Source organism: Mustela lutreola, chromosome 15, assembly GCF_030435805.1.
Source record: "Mustela lutreola isolate mMusLut2 chromosome 15, mMusLut2.pri, whole genome shotgun sequence".
Classification (NCBI taxonomy): domain Eukaryota; kingdom Metazoa; phylum Chordata; class Mammalia; order Carnivora; family Mustelidae; genus Mustela; species Mustela lutreola.
In genome coordinates, this window is record NC_081304.1 from 18,028,560 (window position 1) to 18,052,037 (window position 23,478).

Genomic DNA, 23,478 nt, shown 5'->3' on the forward strand with positions numbered 1-23,478 from the left:
CTGCCTACTTGTGATCTTTCTGTCAGATGAATAAAATCTTAAAAGAAAAAAAAATCGTTCTAGGTTTTTTCCCTATATCTTAACCCCCTCCCCAGATTTTTCTAAGTTACCATGAACATGTAACACTTATGGATTGTTTTAAATTTATTAAATTAAATGATAGCCAGTGAACAAATTTGCCACCTTATGGATGCCTCTTAGCCACAGCTACTCAGAGCTGGTAGAACTTGATAATAAACAGTACTTTATCCTGGGTTGGTTGGTTGGTTGGTTTTTAAGATTTTTTTTTTTTTTTAAGATTTTATTTATTTGAGAGAGAGACCGTGAGAGAGAGCATGAGAGGGGAGAAAGTCAGAGGGAGAAGCAGACTCTCCAAGGAGCAGGGAGCCTGAAGGTGGGACTCAATCCCAGGACTCTGGGATCATGACCTGAGCTGAAGGCAGTACCTTAACCAACTGAGCCACCCAGGCGCCCTTTAAGATTTTATTTTTAAGTAATTTCTATACCCAGCACAGGGTTGAACCCATAACCCTGAGATCAGGAGTTGCATAGTTCACCACCTGAGCCAGCCAGGCGCCCCTGGGACTTATTTTATTTTATTTTTTTAATCACAGTACAGATGCAGGTGTTTTCTTTCTGTGAGCAGTTTCTTTGTGTGAATTTATAAATCACCCCATGTGGATTCGGATGTCCCAGTGACTGAGAGCCAGCTGTTGGGTGTTTTAACTAAACAGCTTACTCCCAGTTGGCCGCTTAAATCCCGGTGAGAGGTATTAGCTGCTCAGAGCATCCAGGGTGAAGATTTTCACAAGGCTTTTTGTGACCTGTTTTAAATTTGTTGAGATTTTTCTGCCTTGGCTTTTTCCTATAGGTGCCAGAGTTGATCTGCTTCAGATTTCCAGAAATGACTCATCTTCCTGTCATATTTTCTTAGACTACAATGACTTAAGATTATCTCTGGGTTCCTTTTAAACATAGTTTTTTTTTCTGCATGCACTGGGAGGAATAAACAGTGGTATTGAAATTCAAGCCTGGGGCGCCTGGGTGGCTCAATGGGCTAAGTAAGCCTCTGCCTTCGTTCTGCTCAGGTCATGATCTCAGGGTCCTGGAATCGAGTCCCGCATCGGGGTCTCTGCTCAGCAGGGAGCGTGATTCCCTCTCTCTCTCTCTGCCTGCCTCTCTGTCTACTTGTGATCTCTGTCAAATAAACAAATAAAATCTTTAAAAAAAAAAAAGAAAAAGAAAGAAAGAAATTCAAGCCTGTTTCTAGCTCATGCTGGTTGATTCCTGCGCTCCATAGAAAACTTCATTTCTTCCTGAAAATGGCACTTTAATGATTCATTATTTTCTATGGGAGGAAGCTTGTGACCTTCTTTTGTCTTTTTTCCTTCCAGAGGGAATCTGGAAAAGTTGTAAGCAAAACATCATTTGTCTAAGAAAGTACTGGGTAACAGAAGTTCTGGATAACAGGTAAAGCATAAACTTCAATCATGCTGATAATCACCGATAATCTGCAAAAGTAAACTGGGAGAGAGAAGTGTGCTTTGTGTCAGGTGTTGCGTTAGGGATTTTAATTTTTTTTTTTAAGATTTTATTTATTTATTTTTAAAGATTTTATTTATTTATCTGCTAGATCACAAGAAGGCAAAGAGGCAAGCAGGGCCGCGGGGGGGAGGCTGGTTCCCCGCTGAGCAGAGAACCGATGTGGGGCTTGGGGCCCTGAGATCACGACCTGAGCTTAAGGCAGAGGCCCAATCCACTGAGCCACCCAGGTGCCCCAAGATTTTATTTTTATTTGAGAGAGAGTGAGAAAACACGAGAGGGGAGAAGGTCATAGGGAGAAGCAGGCTCCCTGTGGAGTTGGGAACCCAATGCGGACCCAGTCCTGGGTCTCCAGGATCATGACCTGAGCCAAAGGCAGTGGCCCAACCAACTAAGCCAACCAGGCGCCCTGTATTAGGAATTTTATATACATCACCTCATTTAGATGATTTTTAGTAGGATTCTGGACAGAGATCTAAGACTCTCAGAATAAAGCTGTCCTTGAAAACGCAGTTTCAGGGGCACCTGGGTGGCTCAGTGGGTTAAGCCTCTGCTTTCAGCTCAGATCATGATCTCAGGGTCCTGGCATCAGACTCTGCTCAGCGGGGAGCCTGCTTCCCCTTCTCTTTGGCTTCCTCTCTGCCTTCTTGTGATATCTCTCTCTCTCTGTGTCAAGTAAAGAAATAATTTAAAAAAGAATTTTTTTTTTAAATGCTGTTTCAAATGGATTTGCCTGTTGATTGGATTTAATGTCCTCAATTCAGTTTGGAAACATTTTTAACATCTACCAAAAACAAAGTACAGCAACATAGAGAATCCTAGAAACTGTTATGCTGTGCAGCCCAGCTAGGGAGTGACTTCCCAGTTCCTTTCTGTCTTTTGTTTTAGTTCTTGATCGTTGCCAGTTATTTGCAGCTGTATCATCTCCTTAATTCTTTCTAATACTTTGTCACCAGGTCTAAAATTTAAATTTCCTCATACAGTGCCTCTTTACAATGGAGTCCAGCTCAAGTGTCCACATTATGCCTGTTTGTTTGTTTGTTTGTTTGTTTTTAAGATTTTATTTATTTATTTGACAGAGAGAGAGTGAGAGAGCACAAGCAGGGGGGTGTGGCAGGCAGAGGGAGAAGGAGAAGCAGGCTCCCTGCTGAGCTGGGGGAACCTGATTTGGGACTCGAACCCAGGACCCCAGGATCGTTACCTGAGCTGGAGGCAGTTGCTTAACCAACTGAGCCACCCAGGCGCCCTCCACATTATGTTTTTAGTGATAATCTCACCATGACTGAACAGAATAAGCTATACTTTGTTCTTTTTTCTTATTTATATCTCACAAATAAGTCTTATGACATGATAGTACACATAAAGAATCCAGTATGTTGAGTCTGAGAAATATATCTCAGATGGTAGCTACAATTTGACCTTTGGGACAAGGGAAGACCGGAAAGCCAGCCAGACTTCCTAGTGTTCTGCAGCCCCAAACAAGTGCTCACAGACTGAGCTGTATTATTTATTCTATGTGAGATAGTGGAGCGTGAGGTGCTCTTCATGCTATCATTTTAATAATTTGTTGATTTTCCTTTGGGGTTTTTCCATTTTTATCAGGGCAAAGCAGTTCGGTCACCATGAGCTGGAGCTTCCTGACACGCCTGCTAGAGGAGATCCACAACCATTCGACATTTGTAGGGAAGATCTGGCTCACTGTACTGATTGTCTTCCGGATTGTCCTTACGGCTGTAGGAGGGGAGTCCATCTATTATGATGAGCAAAGCAAATTTGTATGTAACACAGAGCAGCCAGGCTGCGAGAACGTCTGCTATGATGCCTTCGCACCCCTCTCCCATGTGCGCTTCTGGGTATTCCAGATCATCCTGGTGGCAACCCCATCTGTGATGTACCTGGGCTACGCCATCCACAAGATCGCCAAGATGGAGCACGGAGAAGCAGACAAGAAGGCGGCTCGGAGCAAACCCTATGCCATGCGTTGGAAACAGCACAGGGCTCTGGAGGAAACAGAAGAGGACCATGAAGAGGATCCCATGATGTATCCGGAAATGGAATTGGAGAGTGAAAAAGAAAATAAGGAGCAGAACCAACCTAAACCCAAGCATGATGGCCGACGGCGGATTCGGGAAGATGGACTTATGAAAATCTACGTGCTGCAGTTGCTGGCAAGGACCGTGTTTGAGGTGGGTTTTCTGATAGGGCAGTATTTCCTGTATGGCTTCCAAGTCCACCCATTTTATGTGTGCAGCAGACTTCCTTGTCCTCATAAAATCGACTGCTTTATATCTAGGCCCACTGAAAAGACCATCTTCCTTCTAATAATGTATGGTGTTACAGGCCTTTGCCTATTGCTTAACATTTGGGAAATGCTTCATTTAGGGTTTGGGACAATTCGAGACTCGCTAAACAGTAAAAGGAGGGAACTGGAAGATCCGGGTGCTTATAATTACCCTTTCACTTGGAATACTCCATCTGCTCCCCCTGGCTATAACATTGCCGTCAAACCAGATCAGATACAGTACACCGAACTGTCCAACGCTAAGATCGCCTACAAGCAAAACAAGGCCAACATCGCCCAGGAACAACAGTATGGCAGCCATGAGGAGAACCTCCCAGCCGACCTGGAGACTCTGCAGCGGGAGATCAGAATGGCCCAGGAACGCTTGGATCTCGCAATCCAGGCCTACAGTCACCAAAACAACCCCCATGGACCCCGAGAAAAAAAAGCCAAAGCAGGGTCCAAAGCTGGGTCCAACAAGAGCAGTGCTAGTAGCAAATCAGGGGATGGGAAGACCTCCGTCTGGATTTAATCTTGGCAGGGCTTGAAACCAGTGCTTTTCATAGTTCATGGTAAGCAGCGGCTCACTGAATAATGACTTCCATTGAGTAAACATTTGGCTCTGGTTATCTTCAGGGATGCTGTTGGCTTGTGATCCAAGCTCAGGGGACTCTGAAAGCGCGGCTGGGACAAGGGGAAGAAAAGGGGGAAACACAGTGTTCCTGGGCACATATTCCAGCAATAATACAGTTATGGAACTTTACATTTATGTCTTCCAGATCTGGAAAAGAACAGATATATTTAAATCATTCTTGTTGAAAAGTTTTTGTATGTACAGTATTATGGTACTTTTTTTAGTATGAGAATTTTTTTTGTATTTGTATATTGGACCACTGTAGTTATACTTTTATATTAAAGGAAAAAAAATCCTTAAGGTAATGCCTACTAGGCTAGTGTTATTACTTTTCAGCAAATGCAACCCTGGGTTTAAAGGTTTCATAGATGCTACACCTAATAAAAGTGCCTCTTGTGTTGCCAGGAAGAGTTCAGATATGTAAGGAGCCAGAGGAGGAAGCATCAGTTCTTAGTCTTGGAAAGAAAGTCCGCAGTAGCAGGAGGCTCGGGTCTTTTCTCCTTTACTTAAGAGGTTCTTGAGTCTCGTTCATGTACCGAGACTTGTATCTCATCTTTGAAAACCTATTTGTGTTTTCAAAGGATATAAATGATTCCCTGCAAGAATCCTGTAGTTATCAAGCATTACCAGCATTTCCCTTGGTGGTGTGTATATAATTTAAGTTCTTTCAAAAGGCTTGCAGACAGAGGTATCTCCAGCCTGGTAGCAGTGCAGAGTCCCTGTCCTGTTGCACAGCGAAGCGTCAGAAATGAGCCCCACCACACTGCAGTTCAGTTGTGCACCAGATTTGCCTGAAATCTCTACCTAGAAACCTGCCTCTTGGGTTGCTCAAGAAACCAGTGATGGATATTTTCTTTACATATTAACATTAGAAATATAAAAATTCCCCTATAGGCTAAGAAAACTCAGAGCTTCTTGCACTGTGAATGGCAGAAGGCCTAAATCTGAATTCAATAAGTTTTTATAATTTACTGTAAAACTTAAAATTTCTATACTTCTGCCAGTGTGGATTTCTGTGTGGAAACCAGTGAGGACAGGGATTCTGCCTGTAAATAGACCTAAAGAGAATTTCAGTATTTATTCCTTATAGGCATATCTGTTTGTTAATGACTAGCATGAGGGTTCACCCCTAATTTGTAGTATTTTATTGCTGTTTTCCGACCTGGATTATGTTGGAGAGCTTTGCTCTCGCATCACGTTCACATTATTTGTCTCTGAGTGTATAAGCATCTGAGTAAGAATTTGGTAAAGATTTAAAGGAAGGGGCTTTTGCTTCCCAGGGAGCATTTCCGTTTGAGTGTGTCACTCTCCTAAGACGAAGCAAGCCACCTCTGACTTTGGAATTCCCAAAGTATTACTTTTATGTCTTAGTTTTAAAACATCAGTTCTTTATTATTTAGGAGAATCCTGGAGCAGCACCCTTAGGTCATTCCTTTTTCATTTCTTTCTTTCTTTGTTCTACTCAATAGAAAATTTAAAATGATCTTCTAGCCATGCGTTAACCCTTATTTTGCTTTTCTTTTCTTTTCTTTTTTTTTTTTTTTTAATCTATAAATTTTAGCCCAGAGAAGCTCCTTAGAATCTCTAAACGTCTTAAGCAGGAAGGAAACTCAGGTGAGACTAAAAGGGAATTTTCAAAGAACAGGAGACCTGATGTCTTGGATGATTAGTAAACACGCATAGTTTCCTTCATACTACATGTTTTATAAGGAAATTCAAGTGATTCTTCTTAGAAAACAAGCAAGATTTTAAACACCAAAGCTTAGCTAAGATGAAGAGCCATCAGTTCATTCTTGTGTCTCTAGAGCTTCAAGGAGATTTCTTAATCAAAGGACAGAAAACACACAGACACTCGCATCCATCTACACAGAGCCTGAAGGAGAACAGAGTGGCTTCGCCAGCGGAAAGGTTGGGGACTCGGGAGTGACCGAGAGGGAAAGGAGCCGAGCAGAAATGCCAGGCAAAGACGTGCGGCGCCAGGAGCATCCACTTAGTTCCTGCACACAGTGCCCTGGGCGTTTCTTCTTGGCTTGTTCCGAGGAGAATGTTATTTTGTATCTGGATAATTTCTTCAACATCTAAGTCACTTCACATGTACACACACTTTAAAAACCCATTTTTTTTTTTAATTCTCTGGCCAGAGCTTTAATTATGACATGGAGTTCCCAACCCTCACTGCTTTCCTGGTACATGTCTTTCAGCCTTTGAACATGGGAGTTGGCCAAAGCCATTTTCACCTCATGGCATGTCACGTACCTCCATTAGGAAGACAGCCCTACCAGTGTCTACCTTAACCCATTAATTGGGTTGACGTTGACTCTATTAAAAATGCTGTTCTGGTTATTCTGGAACGTGCAGTTATTAGTATAAAAAGCGTGTGAGCAGTATTTTTTTTCTTACCAAAATCCTGTTCCTTTGGATTGCCGCATCGACCTGCTCTGTCTGTCCTGTGACCTCTACTTTTCTAAATTGTTAAGGTCTTAGTCTTCCCACACCAGAACTAGGGAACAGTCAACACATTTATATTTCTTAACACGGTATTAGAATTATTCAGATGTGGTGTGTCTTTTTGCTCATCATCTGTGTTAAAATCTGTTATTCAGAAGAGATTATAAAACAGACTTCTTTCTTAGTCAAACTGAAAGGGAGAATTAGAATACATTTTTGCTAAGAATTGTTAATGTTCGCTTTGTGGCTTCATCTTCGCTTATGACTTCATTTTTCCTGTCTCTATATTTGCTTACTTAAACCCACAAGTGTGTTACCTCATTCGAAGTCATTCTTCTGGGGATTTTCCTTGACTAATATCTCTAGAATTACTTTTTGATAAAAATGAACTTTGCCATCTAAAATATGTTTCACGGTCCCAACAACTCTTACCCATCTGTCTTTCAGAAGGACACCTATGTCTTTAAAGAGAAAAAATGTCATCATTTGGTACCTTAACTCTGTCATTTCTCCATGGTATGAAATTAAGCAGTTTATTCGCCCTTTCCAAGTTTCGGGAGCTGCTTGCTTCTCCAAAATGTTATGAAGTAGTTAGACCCTCTGGTAAAAGATACTAAAAAAATCATCTATGGGTCATTTGTCTGAACTGGAGCTTCAAGGAAAAGAGAGTTGACAGAAGAGCTTGACAGTAGTAAGACATCCTTCAGTGCTCTCCATCTCGGGCGTCAGTGATGGTTTGAAACACTCGCTTGAAGCAGTCTATACCAAGAATGGACTTCAGTGTTAACTCCCGTTAGTCATACCAATGCTTTGCCCTTTCAGCTTATAAATGTCTGTGTTTTATTCCTCTGTCTCATATAAGAGACCGTACACCTCTAAAAATGACATCCATAGTTTATGATAAATTTTTGGCCAACCAGCTTTCAGTAAAAGGCAAGTATGTTCTACTTGAACCTACTTCAAGAACCTTTTTATAAAAGGGTCTTTTCTCACTGAAGAAAAGCACCTGAAGTCAAAGATACACAGTTGCTAGTCATTTTGATTGGAAGATTCCAAATATTAGATTAATTGTATCTCCATAAAATCATGTACTCTCATGAAGGGTCTTACCACCTGAAAATAAGAAAGCCCCGGTGCCTATACAGTATTTGGAAATAAAACTTCAGTTCACCTCTATACTCTAAATCTGTAATAACTCGTAGTCACCATCAAATGTTAGAACCATTAGGTTGAATTGCATACTTGTCACTCATTCTGGCCACAGATCATGGAGAGATTAAAAGATTTTATTTGTTGTCCCTGATGCAATTGTGTTGTTCTTAATAATGATGTTGAGTTTGGGTCATGCATATTCCACCTTAATAGTCATAACTTAAAGAAGCAATCCATAGTATTGCAAAATACAGGAGTCCAAACAAACAAAAGAAAATCTTACTCCCATGCAAAACCTCTACAGAAGTAAAAGGAGTAAGCATTTTGCATTTCAGGATTGGCTTGTTGAGCCAGCCAAGACCTTTGGCTATATGCTTCCAAGATTGGAAATGTTTTTTATTACACTGTTTTGGGTTTTGTTTTGTTTTTTAAGATTTTATTTATTTGACAGAGACCATGAGAGAAGGAACACAAGTTGGGGGTGGGGGGAGCTGGAGAGGGAGAAGCAGGCTTCCCTCCCACTAAACAGGGAGCCCGATGAGGGGGCTCGATCCCCCATATAGCAATCATAAGCTATAATTTCCCATATGCAGTTATTCTCAAGCAGAATGAAAAAAGTTCACTTGATAGTAAAGATGGGAGCCCAGTTCACCGCCACATGCTCTTCAAGGACTTTCTGAAGCCTCCCCCACAATATGCCTGACATCAGGCTATAGCTATAAACCCATAACTCCAAAAGTAACACCATTTTAAGGAAGGCGCTAGAAAGAGCTGTCCTCCCGTCGCCACTCTTTTTTTTTTTTTTTTTTTTTTTTTTAAAGATTTTATTTATTTGACAGAGAGAAATCACAAGTAGGTAGAGAGGCAGGCAGAGAGAGAGAGGAGGAAGCAGGCTCCCTGCCGAGCAGAGAGCCCGATGCGGGACTCGATCCCAGGACCCTGAGATCATGACCTGAGCCGAAGGCAGTGGCTTAACCACTGAGCCACCCAGGCGCCCCCCCGTCGCCACTCTTATGAATCAGTATACTTACTGTTATAACACACTTTGGGTTGTAGTGTGGTTTTAATTATTTAAGCCAAGTAGAGAGTATTTCATGTTTTTATGAAATACTTTCGTTGAGAAGTCTAATTTTATTTTAATCTTAGCATCTTGCTCTCATATGGTTGAATATTTCTCTTTCGTTTCCACTTGGTTTGATGGGTATCCCCCCCCCCACGATATATACTTTGCCTTTTCCCTAATCAGTAGTTATAATTTGCACAAATTTTTTTCTATTATGAGAGTCAAGATTTATTTGTACAGTTTTGGTATATAAACGCAGGCTTTGGAGATTTCTTTGGCAGTTCTATGAGGGCTTTGGTTCCTTTAAAAATCTGCATAGCAATGACTCAAATAAGTTTTATCTTTTACCCCCCGCCCCAAAAAAAAAGACCCTGGAATCATGACCTGAGCTGAAAGCAGACAATTAACAACTGAGCCACCCAATTTTACTCTCCTTTCATATTCTCACTTGTGTTTTCTTTAATAAAGCTCTTAGAGAAGTCTCTTCCCCAGGCACTAAGTATTAGATGTGGTTAACATACGGTTAACATACGGATATGAAAAAGGTAGCTAAGACCTTCAGTTATTTAAGGTAATTTAAATGTAAGCTTCAGGGGCGCCTGGGTGGCTCAGTGGGTTAAGCCACTGCCTTCGGCTCAGGTCATGATCTCAGGGTCCTGGGATCAAGTCCCGCATCGGGCTCTCTGCTCAGCGGGGAGCCTGCTTCCTCCTCTCTCTCTCTGCCTGCCTCTCTGCCTACTTGTGATCTCTCTCTGTCAAATAAATAAATAAAATCTTTTAAAAAAATAAATAAATAAATGTGAAATTCATCTCTTAACCAGCAATCGAAGGTCATGTGGTGTGCAGCTTAGATGTTGTATGAACAGCTAAAGAATTACCATTCTAGTGCCAGAGATCACCCAATGCTAATTTTGTTCTGTATGTTGATGTAAAACTTAGTGGTGGGACAGACTGCTCGTGGCCACGTCTCGTGAAGACGAGTCTGCCACATACAGTTAAGATTAATTCGTGGTCAGTGCATCTTTTCCCAAACTTGAAAACTCAGCTGCCAGTAAGTATCATAATGAGTATTTACCCCATTCTTTGTGTAAAATAGTACCTGAGAGCTTAATGGTTTGTGCAGAAAACCTGATACGAAAACCTGTGGACCTGGCATTGCACAGTAAATTGATCTCAGTGGGAATGCACGACCAGGAAGATATCCAAGTAGATGTTTGGGCTCAAAACCTGCCCTTTTTCACAGCTGAGTTACAACCCCTGGCAGTGCTGTGGCTGTATGGACGGGCTTATTTCTGGCATCCTAATCCGGGAAGGATGAGGTCTAAGCATAGAAACTGGGATCACACCCTGTCTCAGGCTCCCTTTCGTTCTCAGGGCCTTTACTCCGGGAGGAGCGCCTTCTGGAGGGCTGTTTCCCACAGACCCAGCCCAATCTTGGTATGGCTAATCTGCCCTCTGCGGGAAGTGCAGGAGAGGGTAGCATCTGTTGCAAGCGTGGCCTCTGTTCCCCCAGACACAGGAGATTGGCTGGTAGGTCATGCACAGAGCGCACCCTCAGCAGCACAGATTGTAAACTGGTCAGCCAACCATATTTGGTAATGAACTTGTGAGCTGTTGGGAAAGCTGTCCAAGCAGGGAAGGCCCTCTCTTCCTTCTGAAAGTGGATTCTTTGGCAGATTTGCTATCAGAGCAGAAACTAACACCTGGATAAGGTGTCCTCAGAGTTAAAAATCTTTGCTACATGGAGTTTAAAACTATTTCTAGGGCTTATATAAATTATAATATACAATAGTTTATGGGTTTTCTCTCCTTTGGTTACCTCAAATTTGGAAGCACGTTACCCAGGGGCGTGAAAAATTTGGAGGTTGAGGCAGAGCTGAGAACAATCCTGGTCTACAGAGTGGCTCTGTCTAGCACCCTTGGAGCTTTTCCTGGAGGGGCAGAAGCTGCTGATGGGGCTTCCTCATGGGGGCAGGCGGGTCTGGGTCTGTGGATCTTTGCTGCGGGAACCTTGCTGTCTAGAGCGTGTTTTCCAAATGTGACCATTGAGCCGCCTGTGGAAGAAACAGAAATGCCTATTAAAATGTAGGTTCCAAGGCGCCTGGGTGGCTCAGTCAGTAAGCATCTGCCTTCGACTCAGGTCCTGATCCCAGGGTCCAGGAATCGAGCCCTGCATTGGGCTTCCTGCCCAGTGGGAAGCCTGCTTCTCCCTCTCCCATTCCCACTGCTTATATTTCCTCTCTCTGTGTGTCAAATAAATAAATAAAATCTTTAATATAAAATGTAGGTTCCTTGGATACATCTCAGGCCTTCGTAATCAGATCTAAGTTCTCTAGGCAGTTGTTTAAAAATCTTTTAAGGTAGGGGTGCCTGTGTAGCTCAGTGGGTTAGAGCCTCTGTCTTGAGCTCAGGTCATGATCCCAGGGTTCTGGGAGCAAGCCCTACATCAGGCTCTCTGCTCAACCAGGCACCTGCTTCCCCCTCTCTCTCTGCCTGCCTCTGCCTACTTGTGATCTCTGTCTGTCAAATAAATAAATAGAACATTAAAAAAAATATTTTAAGGTAGAATTTCACATGTGGTGAAATTCACTACTTAGTATAGAGTTGCAAATGCATACGGTTGAGTAACCACCCCTGGAAGGTACAGAATAGGTGCCTCACCCAACAATTTTCTGTATATAATAATCACATTAAGTTTTGAGAACCACTGATCTTGGGAAAAAGAAACAAAAACTTCAAGTGTGTGCCAGGGTGAAAGGGAGAGGGTTTATTTTGAATGGTCTCCTTTCCAGGTTTAGACCTGGCATTGCTCAGGAGCCCACAATGCCTGATGGCCTGGAGTGGAGCACTGTAGAGTGATGGGCAGAAGAAGCCGTAAGGGACTTGCAGGGGCTGGGTGCTGGGAAGCATGTGGTCCTGGACTAGATGCAGAAGTGTTTTAAAATCTCGTGCAGTACAGACTCCGACTTCCACTTTATGGCTATGACGAGCCGCACGTAAAGAGACTCCTCTCCCCTTCTGTGTCATGAGTTGGTATCATTACTTAGAAGTTCCCCCACCCTACGTTGAATGGCATCTTTGAGGAAATGAGAAATGGGAAGTGACTCAGGAGTGGAAAACGAGAAAAAGAGAAGATGACATGGTGACAGGCATTTGCTGTCGGTTGGCTTTCTCCTGCCCTCTCAATCCTGAGGAAATGGCACAGCATTTCCTTGCCCTGTCCTTGACACGGTAGGCCTATTTTCTACTAGATTCAGGGATTGTGAGAGAAAACCCAAGGAAGCCCACTGCTAGTGCCTGGAGGAAAAGCTGACCGGATTCCCTCTTTACCCTCGGCCGAACCTTCCACAAGTATCCTTGTCTGCTCTGCTCTCTGGGGCCATCACAGAGGGCACGGCTGGCTGACAGCCTTAAACCCCAGGCAAGGCAGAGCCAAGCAACTGTTCATAACCGATTTCCCTGCACAGCCAGTGACCTGAATGGGACCTGACCATGGGGAAAAATGATACAGAACTAGATCGCTTTTTTTTCCAATTTTATTTTTAGTTTGTGTAGTCCTGTGAAAGTGAAATTTTATCTTTGCACTGGGAACATTGAAAAGCACTGACAGGGAGCCCCTTTGGCCTGGCCCATTTTTCTGAAAGCACGTTGCAGCTGTGGCTTGTGCCCAGCAGGCAGAGACGGATGTTCGATTCTGTACCCAGGTGCTGTGGACAGCAGTGACAGGCCCCAGCCTCTGCAGAATGGTCTGCATGAGGATTGGGGCTCCTTGAGATGCCTTTAAAGGCAAAAGCCCTGGAAATAGGGTAAGTGCAAATTGTCAGCAGATTGTTTACTTCATGTTCTGCTGGGAAAATGATCGTGGACAAAGTCTGCAGCGTTTGACCCCGTCTCGATCATAGACCAGCTTGCGATGATGCTGCTTGATTCCAGCGGTCGGTCTGCTTTTGGGGACTCGTTGGCCTAGAAGAGACAGCGTGGGGTGGGGACTGCTTTTCCTCTCATTTAACTCATTGCCCTTAGGCAGTGAGTGGCCACTCAAGCTGGCTCTTCGGAGTAGTCTCCATGAACCTGGGAAGAAATAGGAGAGGGAAGGGCCAAGCTTGCACCGTGGGGCTGGGGGTGTTGTGGTCAGGAGGGATCTGATGTGCCCAAGCACAACCAGGGACTGCCAGAGAAGACTGAATAGATCAGCATAGGTTGGCCTGAAATACATGGCCTGGCCAGGAACCCATTACCTTTGGCTTAGGGTTGCCAGATAAAACACACGACGCCTCGTTAAATTTGAAGTTCAAATCCACAACGAATCGGTTTTTATATATCGTATCTTATATACAGGAAATACTGATATGTTCAAAATTATTTGTCATTTTTCCAAAATTCAAACGTTACTGAGTGTCCTATGTTATTTGCTAAAACTAGCAACCCCGTCTTGATTGGACTCAGGCACGGGTTCTGAGGCTGGTAACAGAGGATGGAAAAGGCTTTTAGTCTGGGACACCTGGGTGGCTCATTTGGTTAAGCATCTGCCTTTGGCTCATCATGATCCCTGGGTCCTGAGATTGAGTCCTGCTGAGAAGGGAGCCTGGTTCTCCCTCTGCCTGTCGTTTCCCTGGCTTGTGCACTCTCACTCTCTCTTGACAAATAAATAAAACCTTTAAAAAAAAAAAAAAAAGGCTTTAGTCAACTATTAGAAAAACCGCAAGCATAAGCACTGTGCCAAGTCTGAGCCCTTGATGAGGAAAGGTAAGAAATCATGCTCCCGGTACACAGTGTGTTTTGGACTTCCCTGTTTATAGCAATTCTTCTCTAATGCAAACCATTTTTTGGTTCTGTGATTTTATCAGCAATTTACTAGCCACATCAACCCAAACTCGGGCCAGCAACCAGCCTGCTTTTTATTTTTTTTTTTTTTAAGATTTTATTTATTTATTTGACAGAGAGAGATCACAAGTAGGCAGAGTGGCAGGCAGAGAGAGAGAGGAGGAAGCAGGCTCCCCGCTGAGCAGAGAGCCCGATGCGGGACTCGATCCCAGGACCCTGAGATCATGACCCGAGCCGAAGGCAGCGGCTCAACCCACTGAGCCACCCAGGCGCCCAACCAGCCTACTTTTTAAAAAACTCATTTATTGGGATACTTGGCTGCTTCAGTCAGTAGAGATGTGACTTTTGATTTGAGGGTTGTGAATCTGAGCCCTACTTTGGACAGAGAGCTTTAAAAAAAATGGGGGGGGCACCTAAGTGGCTCAGTCTGTTAAGCATCCGACTCCTGATTTTGGCTCCAGTCGTGATCTCAGAGTTACAAGATCAAGGCCCTCGTCAGGCTCTGTACTGAGTGTGGAGCCTGCTTAAGAACCTCAACCTCTAGGGCACCTGGGTGGCTCAGTTGTTAAGTCTCTGCCTTAGGCTCAGGTCATGATCCCAGGATCTTGAAATCGAGCCCCACATCAGGCTCCTTGCTCAGCGGGAAGCTTGCTTCTCCTTCTCCCTCTGCTTGTGTTCCCTCTCTTGCTGTGTCTCTATTGAATAAATAAAAATTTTAAAAAATAAAAACCTCTCCTTCTGCCCCTCCCCTGCTCACACTCTTTCTTTAAAAATAAAAATTACAAATTTACTAAAACGGAATAAAAAAAGCATCTTGATCAGTACTAAAAGATATAAAACAGAAAAAGTCTCTCTCATTTCTTCCTATTACTATTCCTCAGAGCTAAACACTGCAGGAATATTTATGCACATACAAGAATATACACATGATTATTTGTTGCTTAAACACCATTTATTTGTGTTTTTTTTGTTGTTAAAAGTTTTTATTTGTGGGGCGCCTGTGTGGCTCAGTGGACTAAAGCCTCTGCCTTCAGCTCAGGTCATGATCTCAGGGTCCTGGGATCGGGCCCCACATCGGGCTCTCTGCTTGGCAGGGAGCCTGCTTCCCCCCACCCTCTCTGCCTGCCTCTCTGCCTACTTGTGATCTCTCTCTCTCTGTCAAATAAAATTTTAAAAAGAAAAAAAAAATTATTTATTTAAGTAATCGCTACACCCAGTGTGGGGCTCAAACTCATGACCCAGACATCAAGAGTTGCATGCTCTTCCAACCGAGCCAGTCAGGCGCCCCATTAAGCAAACTATTTATTCAAGAGAATTACAAATGTCATCTTTAGTAATAGGCTGCAGGACCCCAAACCCAGAATTGGTGACACCAAAGTTAGCTTTAATGAATTGTCTTGCAAGGGGGCACGTAGAAATTTCACAGGAGGGGCGCCTGGGTGGCTCAGTGGGTTTAAGCCTCTGACTTCAGCTCAGGTCATGGTCCTGGGATGGAGCCCGGCATCGGGGTCTCTGCTCAGTGGGGAGCCTGCTTCCTCCTCTCTCTCTCTCTGCCTGCTGCTCTGCCTGCCTCTCTGCCTTCTTGTGATCTGTCAAATAAATAAATAAAATCTTAAAAAAAAAAAAAAAAGAAAGAAAGAAAGAAAAAAGAAATTTCACAGGAGCGGCTAGTGCTGGTGTTCATGAATTTACTCACCAGGAAGTTGATGAGCTCTGCCCGACAACATGGACGGCTTAAAATGAAATGTAAGAGCTCTAAAGCTTTTTTAATTTCTTAAAATGAACTTTAGTGGGGGTGCCTGGGTGGCTTAGCTGGTCAAGAGTCTGCCTTCAGCTCAGGTCATGATCCCAGGGTCCTGGGATTGAGCCCTGAGCAGGGAGCCTGCTTCTCCCTCTGCCTGCAGCTCCCCCTGCTCCTGCTCTCACTCTCTCTCTCAAATAAAATCTTAAAAAAAAAACACAACAAACTTTATGGGGCATAATTTGCAGACAATAAAGGTGACCTTATCTAGTGTACAGTTCAATGACTTTTTTTTTTTTAAGATTATTTATTTATTTATTTGACAGACAGAGATCACAAGTAGGCAGAGAGGCAGGCAGAGAGAGAGGAGGAAGCAGGCTCTCCGCTGAGCAGAGAGCCCGATGCGGGACTCGATCCCAGGACCCTGAGATCATGACCCGAGCCGAAGGCAGCGGCTTAACCCACTGAGCCACCCAGGCACCCTCAATGACTTTTGTGAGGGTTTGTTTTTGTTTTTATTGTTGTTTTAATGCAAATACCATTGCCTGCTGGGGCTTTTTGCATTGTTGGTTATTCAACTATTGACATTATTTCTGGTTATGAGGATATTATCACATGGTCCTTATAAAAGACTTGGAAAATTCAGGAACGAATAAAGAGAAAACAAAAGATGTCAATACTTGCCCCTCCCTAAAAAAGTCATTCTTAGCAGCGTCTCTTGTTCAAAGCACACATGCAGGGGCGCCTGGGTGGCTCAGTGGGTTAAAGCCTCTGCCTTCAGCTTGGGTCCTAGGATCGAGCCCCGCATCAGGTTCTCTGCTCGGCTTCCCCCAGACTCTGCCTGCCTCTCTGCCTACTTGTGATCTGTCTGTTAAATAAATAAAATCATTTTTTTTTTAAATTACCACCCTGAGTGCACAGTGAGGGTAGAGTGGCCTTTGGCTCCGTGGCCCAACATCCCTCCAAGCAGAGGTTTCCAGCAGCCCACAAACCACAGCATGGCAGTGGCCTCATTAGTGGTCAACCATGACTGTCGCCAGAGCCACTGGGCTGTCATGTCCAGTTACAGGTCCTGAGCAAGTGCAGACAATCCTGGAGAAGCCAGTCCCGGCTACATGGGTCTCCAAGTTGCACCCGGGGCTCAGGGGCACAGGCTTCTTTTGCAGGAAGTCCACTCTCCCATCCATCCATCCATGGCCACCATGTTGGAGTCCCCAGAACAGGGAGTCCACCCACCTGGGGGCCAGTGTGGGAGATGGAGGCAGGTGGAAGCAGCCTCTGACCCCACGTTCTCCCCCAGCGGGGACTCTCCCTGGGCCTCCAGGGGCAGGGTCACCTGTGACTTGGCTCTGGAAACCCTGAGGGAGCAGCCTGCTGGGGAGCCTGGCAAAGCCAACAGTGGGGCCCAGTCCTGAGCGGCCACTGCCAGGCGTCAGGAGTTGCTGAGCTCATCAGAGACCCTCTCCTCCCCGTGGACTCCAGGCTGCAGCCCGCAGAAGAATATGGGTTCTTTTAGAGCAAAACACCAAAGGGGAAGTTGAGAGAATCCCTGTCCCCTTTACTATCCAGGCCCCACGTAAGTCTTCGTGACACCCTGTAACCGTATGCCTTGCACCAAGTGGAAAATAAACTCCAAGCAGCCAGGAAATAAATAAATAAAAATTAATTAATTAATCAAATTATATTAAATGCTTTTTCTCTTTAAGATTTTTAAAAAAATATTTTATTTATTTAATTGACAGAGATCACAAGTAGGCAGAGAGGCAGGCAGAGAGAGGGGAGGAAGCAGGCTCCCCGCTGAGCAGAGAGCCCGATGTGGGGGCTCGATCCCAGGACCCTGGGATCATGACCTGAGCCAAAGGCAGAGGCTTTACCCCACTGAGCCACCCAGGCGCCCCATCTTTTTAGATTTTTTAATTTATATTGACAGAGAGAGAGGGGGGAGCATAAATGGGGAAAGTGGGAGAAGAAGAAGCAGGCTTCCTGCTGAGCAGGGAGCCCGATGCGGGGCTTGATCCCAGGACCCTGAAATCATGACCTGAACTGAAGCTTCAAACAACGGAGCCAGCCAGCCACCAAAATGTATTAAATGAATGAAAAATAAAAATCCCTACATCTGGTTTCCCAGCAGCGTTTCTCCCTCGTGTAGCCACTGCTCCACTTCTTCAAATTCTCCCACAGTTTTTTCCTGTGTGGATCGCAGCTAGCACGGAAGGTGTCACCTTGTCCTGTGCACCTGCCACACTGTGTCAATGACCATGTGGCCGGCGACACAGCTGGGCCCACCTTCAGCTTCAGATTTCCAGCCCCCAGTAACATGGCCTCGCCTGGCTCCATGTTCTCAAGAGAACAAGAGAGATCACCTCCCGGAAGGGGCTTTGCAGGTACCAGAAGGAAAGAGCTTGCAGATCTTTAATGGAGGGTCCCTCCGCTGTCCCTCCAAGCACAGCTTCTAGTTTTAACGTGTAGTCAGTTCTTCGAACAAGGACTGATATACAGTCTCTGGTACCTTCCTAAAAACGAAAAGCTACATCAATTTCGTTCAAAGAACTTCCTCAGGGGCACCTGGCACGGAGCATGTGACTCTTGAGCTTGGGGTAATGGGTTTGAGCCCTACACTGGGTGTAGAGATTATTTAAAAATAAACTCTTGGGGCACCCAGGTGGCTCAGTTGTTAAGAATCTGCCTTCCACTCAGGTCACCATCACAGGGTCCTGGGATCGAGCCCCGCATCAGGCTCCCTGCTCCACAAGAAGCCTGCTTCTCCCTCTCCCACTCACCCTGTTTGTGTTCCCTCTCTCGCTGTGTCTATCTCTGTCAAATAAATAAAATCTTTTTTTTTTTAAAGATTTTATTTATTTGTCAGAGAGAGAGGGAAAGAGCGAGCACAGGCAGACAGAGTGGCAGGCAGAGACAGAGGCTCCTGCCAAGCAAGGAGCCCGATGTGGGACTCGATCCCAGGACGCTGGGATCATGACCTGAGCCGAAGGCAGCTGCTTAACCAACTGAGCCACCCAGGCGTCCCAAATAAAATCTTTTTAAAAATTTAAAATGAAGGGGCGCCTGGGTGGCTCAGTGGGTTAAAGCCTCTGCCTTTGGCTCATGTCATGATCCCAGGGTCTTGGAATCGAGTCCCGCATCAGGCTCTCTGCTCAGCAGGGAGCCTGCTTCCTACTCTCTCTGCCTGCCTCTCTGCATACTTGTGATCTCTCTCTCTCTCTCTCTGTCAAATAAATAAATAAAAATCTTTAAAAAAAAATCTTTAGGGGCACCTGGGTGGCTCAGTGGGTTAAAGCCTCTGCCTTCGGCTCAGGTCATGATCTCAGGGTCCTTGGATCGAGCCCCGCATCAGGCTCTCTGCTCAGCGGGGAGCCTGCTTCCCTTCCTCTCTCTCTCTCTGCCTCTCTGCCTACTTGTGATTTCTGTCTGTCAAATAAATAAATAACATCTTTAAAAAAATGAAAATGAAAATAAAAGAAATTTTTAAAAATCTTTAAAAATAACAACTTTCTCAGATTTCCTGTCTATAGATTTAGGCCAAATCATGGTAAGACGAAGGCTAATGAATGCACGTTGCTGCTGTGGTCTGATCTGGGCACCGTTACTATTGGGTAGAGATAGGATTTCTCATCCACGAAGGCGACGGGCCCATGGTTCTGGCTCTACTGGGCTCGGCGCACTGGGCTTCTCTCTGTCTTTGGGCAGGTTGGGGGGTACCCAGAAGACAATGGCAGCACAGATCAGACAATGTGGAGCACTTGAATCCAAAGGATGATGAGCCTGAGGAAGAGAAGACTTGCCCCCGCGGTCTTCACATACTTCAAGGACTGTCCCGGTCCTTCGTCTCCGGATCCTGCAGTTCTGTCTGAATAAGCAGGATTTCAGTCTCCATTCCCTTTGCAACAGCACCGGTCACTAAATTCTTTTTCTTCACATCTTTGATTCTTTCTCCTTAAGCTGCTAGAGATGCTGGGCAAGTATTTTAGCAAATAAACACTAAGTCTTTGATATTTATGAGAGACTCAGAAAGGGGAAGCACCCATAAAAGTCCTTTGAAGGGAGCGGTTGGCCCTGGTGTTGGAGCCGCAGACCTGTTGTCCCTCGCGTTCTGGGCCACGGGGACGGCACAGGGTGCCCTGCCCTCAACCATGAGGCTGTGCGAGGTGATCCTGGGTAGAGAGGCCCTGGGGAAGATGCAGGGAGAAAATGAGACTCGTGGGGGGCTTCACAACGCTGCAGAAAATAGGACCTTCACATAAAAGCGAGAATGTCAGACCAGTGCTACAGAACAGTGAGTTCAAGGGGGCGCGTCCTCTAAGGCCAGGTATGCTTCTCTGCGGTGGGGCTGGTGATGGCAAGTGAGGACTATGGGAGGTGCTGCCCCAGTGCCTGACCCCCGGGGAGCACTCTGCTGGGGCCTCATAGACAGGGGGTGCCTGATGTTGGAAGCATAAGGTTTCCACGGATCCATCTGGAAAGGCTAACAAGGGAAGCTAGTTGGGGAGGGAGGTGGATTTGCAAATATATTCCTAATTCTTTTTTTTTTTTTTTTTTTTTTTTTTTACAGCGGCAAGTCAATTCTTCTTTCTGTTGTGCTTTGGGAAAGAAGTTTCCACAGTGATGGGATACCTGGGTGGCTCAGTCAGTTAGGCATCTGCCTTTGGCTGAGTCCTGGGATCTAGTCCCTCATTGGGCTCCTTGCTCAGCAGGAAGCCTGCTTCTCCCTCTGCTTGTGCTCTCTCTCTCTCTCCGACAAATGAATAAAATCTTAAAAATAAAAAATTTAAAAAAAGAAAGAAAGAAAAAGAAATTTCCACTGTGAGCACATGCTATGGGGTACAGGCCCAAATGAAACTCTTTTTGCCTCCGCACCCCAAAGTCACTCAAATTCCAGATTAAACTCCAGCTAAACAAGAACAATCCTGAGCCAGCCCGATGTTCGGGCGCAATTTTATGTTTCTCCTTTTTCTTCTAACTCAACACACAACCCACCAGCCTGCTCTAGTCTTTGGATGGCCCCACTTCGACAAACATTGATTGAGCGCTATGGAGTATTGCACGTGCTGGAAATATGGTAAAAACCAGAGCTGGCCCACCCTTCATGACCTTGGGAGTGCTGGAGAGCCTGCAGGGGACACCCAAACCAGGTTGGCCTTCTGGAGCAAATGACATAAACTGAGAGCCAGGAGGCGCCTGGGTAGCTCAGTCAGTTATGCAGCTGCCTTTGGCTCAGGTCATGATCCCAGGGTCCCGGGATCAATTGAATCCCCGCATCAGGATCCCAGCTCAGCGGAACTTCTGCTTCTCCCTCTGCCCTCACCCCCATCCAGCTGCTCATGCTTACTCTCTCTTGCAAAAATAAAATCTTTTAAAAAGAAATAAAATAAAGTAAGTTGAGAGCAAAAGGTAGAATAAGAATTAGCCAGGTAAAGTGAGAGATGAAACTGTAAATAGGGAGAAATTCCAAGGGCAAGAATTGTCAAGGAACCGAAAGACATTGGAGCTGAGAGGTGAGCATGGCCCTGAGAGGGAGGAGGGGGCAAACAGGTGAGCCAGAGCTGGGGGCGTGGGAGGGTGGGGCAGGGCCCTAGGCAGGACCAGAGAGGGCAGGCCCAGAGGTGGCCATTGCCAGGATCCGGATCCGGATCCGGATGATGGGGCGGAGTAGGATTTGAATTCCCAGTTGGCAACCTCCACTGTTGGCTCCGAGGACTGGATGGGTGGTGAGGAAATGGGGCTGTTCCATCAACAGATGTGCCTCTGAAGACGGGGGCTGGTAGCCACCGGCTGTTTTGGACGTGGTGGTTTTTGGTTTTATTTATTTATTTTTATTTATTCTTAATTTTTTTTTTTATTTTTTTAAGATTTATTTATTTATTTATTTATTTGACAGACAGAGATCACAAGTAGGCAGAGAGGCAGGGCAAAGAGAGAGGAGGGAGGAAGCAGGCTCCCTGCTGAGCAGAGAGCCCGATGGGGGGCTCGATCCCAGGACCCTGAGATCATGACTATAAGGACCTATTTAGCTAGAGGCTTCCATCAAGGTTAAAACAGTAACGTTGTTTAACCCTTAAGCTGTCCCTGCTCCCCTTCCCCCAGGGAACTTACTTAAAAACAAGTCCCAGAAACCAGCTCCATGTAACAAAGCTCAAATACAAGGGTGGGTCAGGCCAGGTGGAGACATCCGATCAGTGGGGGGATGCATACTGTCTCCCTAGTTACCAAGGAGTGTGGTCCCCGCCCTTTGGGCACCTTTTGGGCGCCAATTCTGATCAAGGTGATAGGCTGGTTCAAATGTCTACTAGGGTAAATTGTAATTCAGCAGCTTTCTCTGTGTGTTACAGTCCCATTGGCCACCTGTGCGTGGCCAGGCCCAACTGCATGGCCTTTGCCCTTACAAGCTAGTCTGGGAAACAGAGAAAGTTCGCCCTCTCTGTAGGAGGAGAGGCTCTGGCTGGTCAGTTTGATTCTTGATGCTTGGCGTGAAATAAAGCTTTGCTTGACCTTCGCTTTATATCAGTCTCACTGCTTTAATAACGGACCCATTTTGGGGGGGCATAACATATGGGGGTTCTGTCAGGATTAAACAATGAGAACTGAGCCAGCATCAGAATTTCCGGGAAAAGGGCGCCTGGGTGGCTCAGTGGTTAAGCCGCTGCCTTTGGCTCAGGTCATGATCTCAGGGTCCTGGGATCGAGTCCCACATCGGGCTCTCTGCTCAGCAGGGAGCCTGCTTCCTCCTCTCTCTCTCTCTCTGCCTGCCTCTCTGCCTACTTGTGATTTCTCTCTGTCAAATAAATAAATAAAATCTTAAAAAAAAAAAAAAAAAGAATTTCCGGGAAAAGCCTCAAGGTAAGATCTCACAGATTTTACTCTGTGGGATCCACTGATCTCCAGGTGCTCTGTGAGATCGGTCTGTCTGTCTGGATGGAGATCCAGGTATAGCCCACCGGGGAGAAGCGGCCATGCTCCCCAGGGCTGGAGAGGATGCGGGGACACCCCTTCCCTCCACTGGCAGATTGCCAGGGGGTTTGAGTCCCCCTAGGCGGCCAGGAGGTTCGAGTCCCCCTGGACAGTCAGAAGATCAAAAAGTCCCCACCGGTGGCAGGTTCTGGCTAAGAACTTTTGGGCCTGTAGTTGTCTTTGTCTTGTCTTTTTGTTGTCTCCTGTGCTGTTTGCTGTGTTTGAAGGAATGGGGCAAGCAGAGAGTAAGGGACTCTGACTTTTAATGGCTTTACTGGAGCCAGTTGGGGGTAGTCTAATTTGAGACAGAGACTTTAAGGAATATTCCCAAGCAGCTGCCAAAACAATTTTGTTTCGGGGACATTCCTTGCCCTCTCTGGCCTGACAGGGACTGCCTAGCCCCCCCCCCCCCCTTGCTGGCGGGAAAGCATGGCGTCTGTTCCTCTCTTGGAGCTGATGAGTCCTAGAACTGGGAACCCTTTCTCTGCATTCTGGTGGCACTTTTTCCTGTTCTTCACTGTTGGGAAACAAGAAGAGCCCCTCTGGACCCAATACCCCCCACTCCGGATCTTCCCACCTGGGTCTCAGGTAAACATTCGAAACAGAGTGGCCCAGGTGGAACAGAAATTAGTATTTGAACTAAGTTAAATTTGTTGGGTTAATTAGGATAAACATGCCCTTTGAGTTCACAGTAGTAAATGTGAAACTTCAGAATTTTTACTTCAGGTCAGATAAGCTCATGTTATGTGTTAAAATCTGTTAAAATCTGTGTTAAATCTGTTAGCAAAGAGATGACTAAACTGATGGTTAATTGTCTCAAAGTTTTTTTT

General features: G+C 45.4%; 1 protein-coding gene across 14 annotated transcripts in view; it reads left to right on the forward strand.

Annotated features, from left to right (window-relative positions):
- The window catches only part of GJC1 (gap junction protein gamma 1), a 40,935-nt gene extending 32,727 nt beyond the window's left edge, over positions 1 to 8,208 (forward strand). For 11 of the 14 annotated variants that reach the window (XM_059148708.1, XM_059148705.1, XM_059148710.1 and 8 more), the window contains 2 exons: positions 1,395 to 1,470; positions 3,145 to 8,208. In XM_059148708.1, the coding sequence (XP_059004691.1) occupies positions 3,165 to 4,355 (1,191 nt within the window). In that variant the 5' untranslated portion in view covers positions 1,395 to 1,470; positions 3,145 to 3,164 and the 3' untranslated portion in view covers positions 4,356 to 8,208. The remainder of the gene's footprint in view (positions 1 to 1,394; positions 1,471 to 3,144) is intronic. The other 3 variants (XM_059148716.1, XM_059148702.1, XM_059148715.1) reach the window with 1 other exon arrangement.
- The last annotated feature ends 15,270 nt before the right edge of the window (positions 8,209 to 23,478 follow it).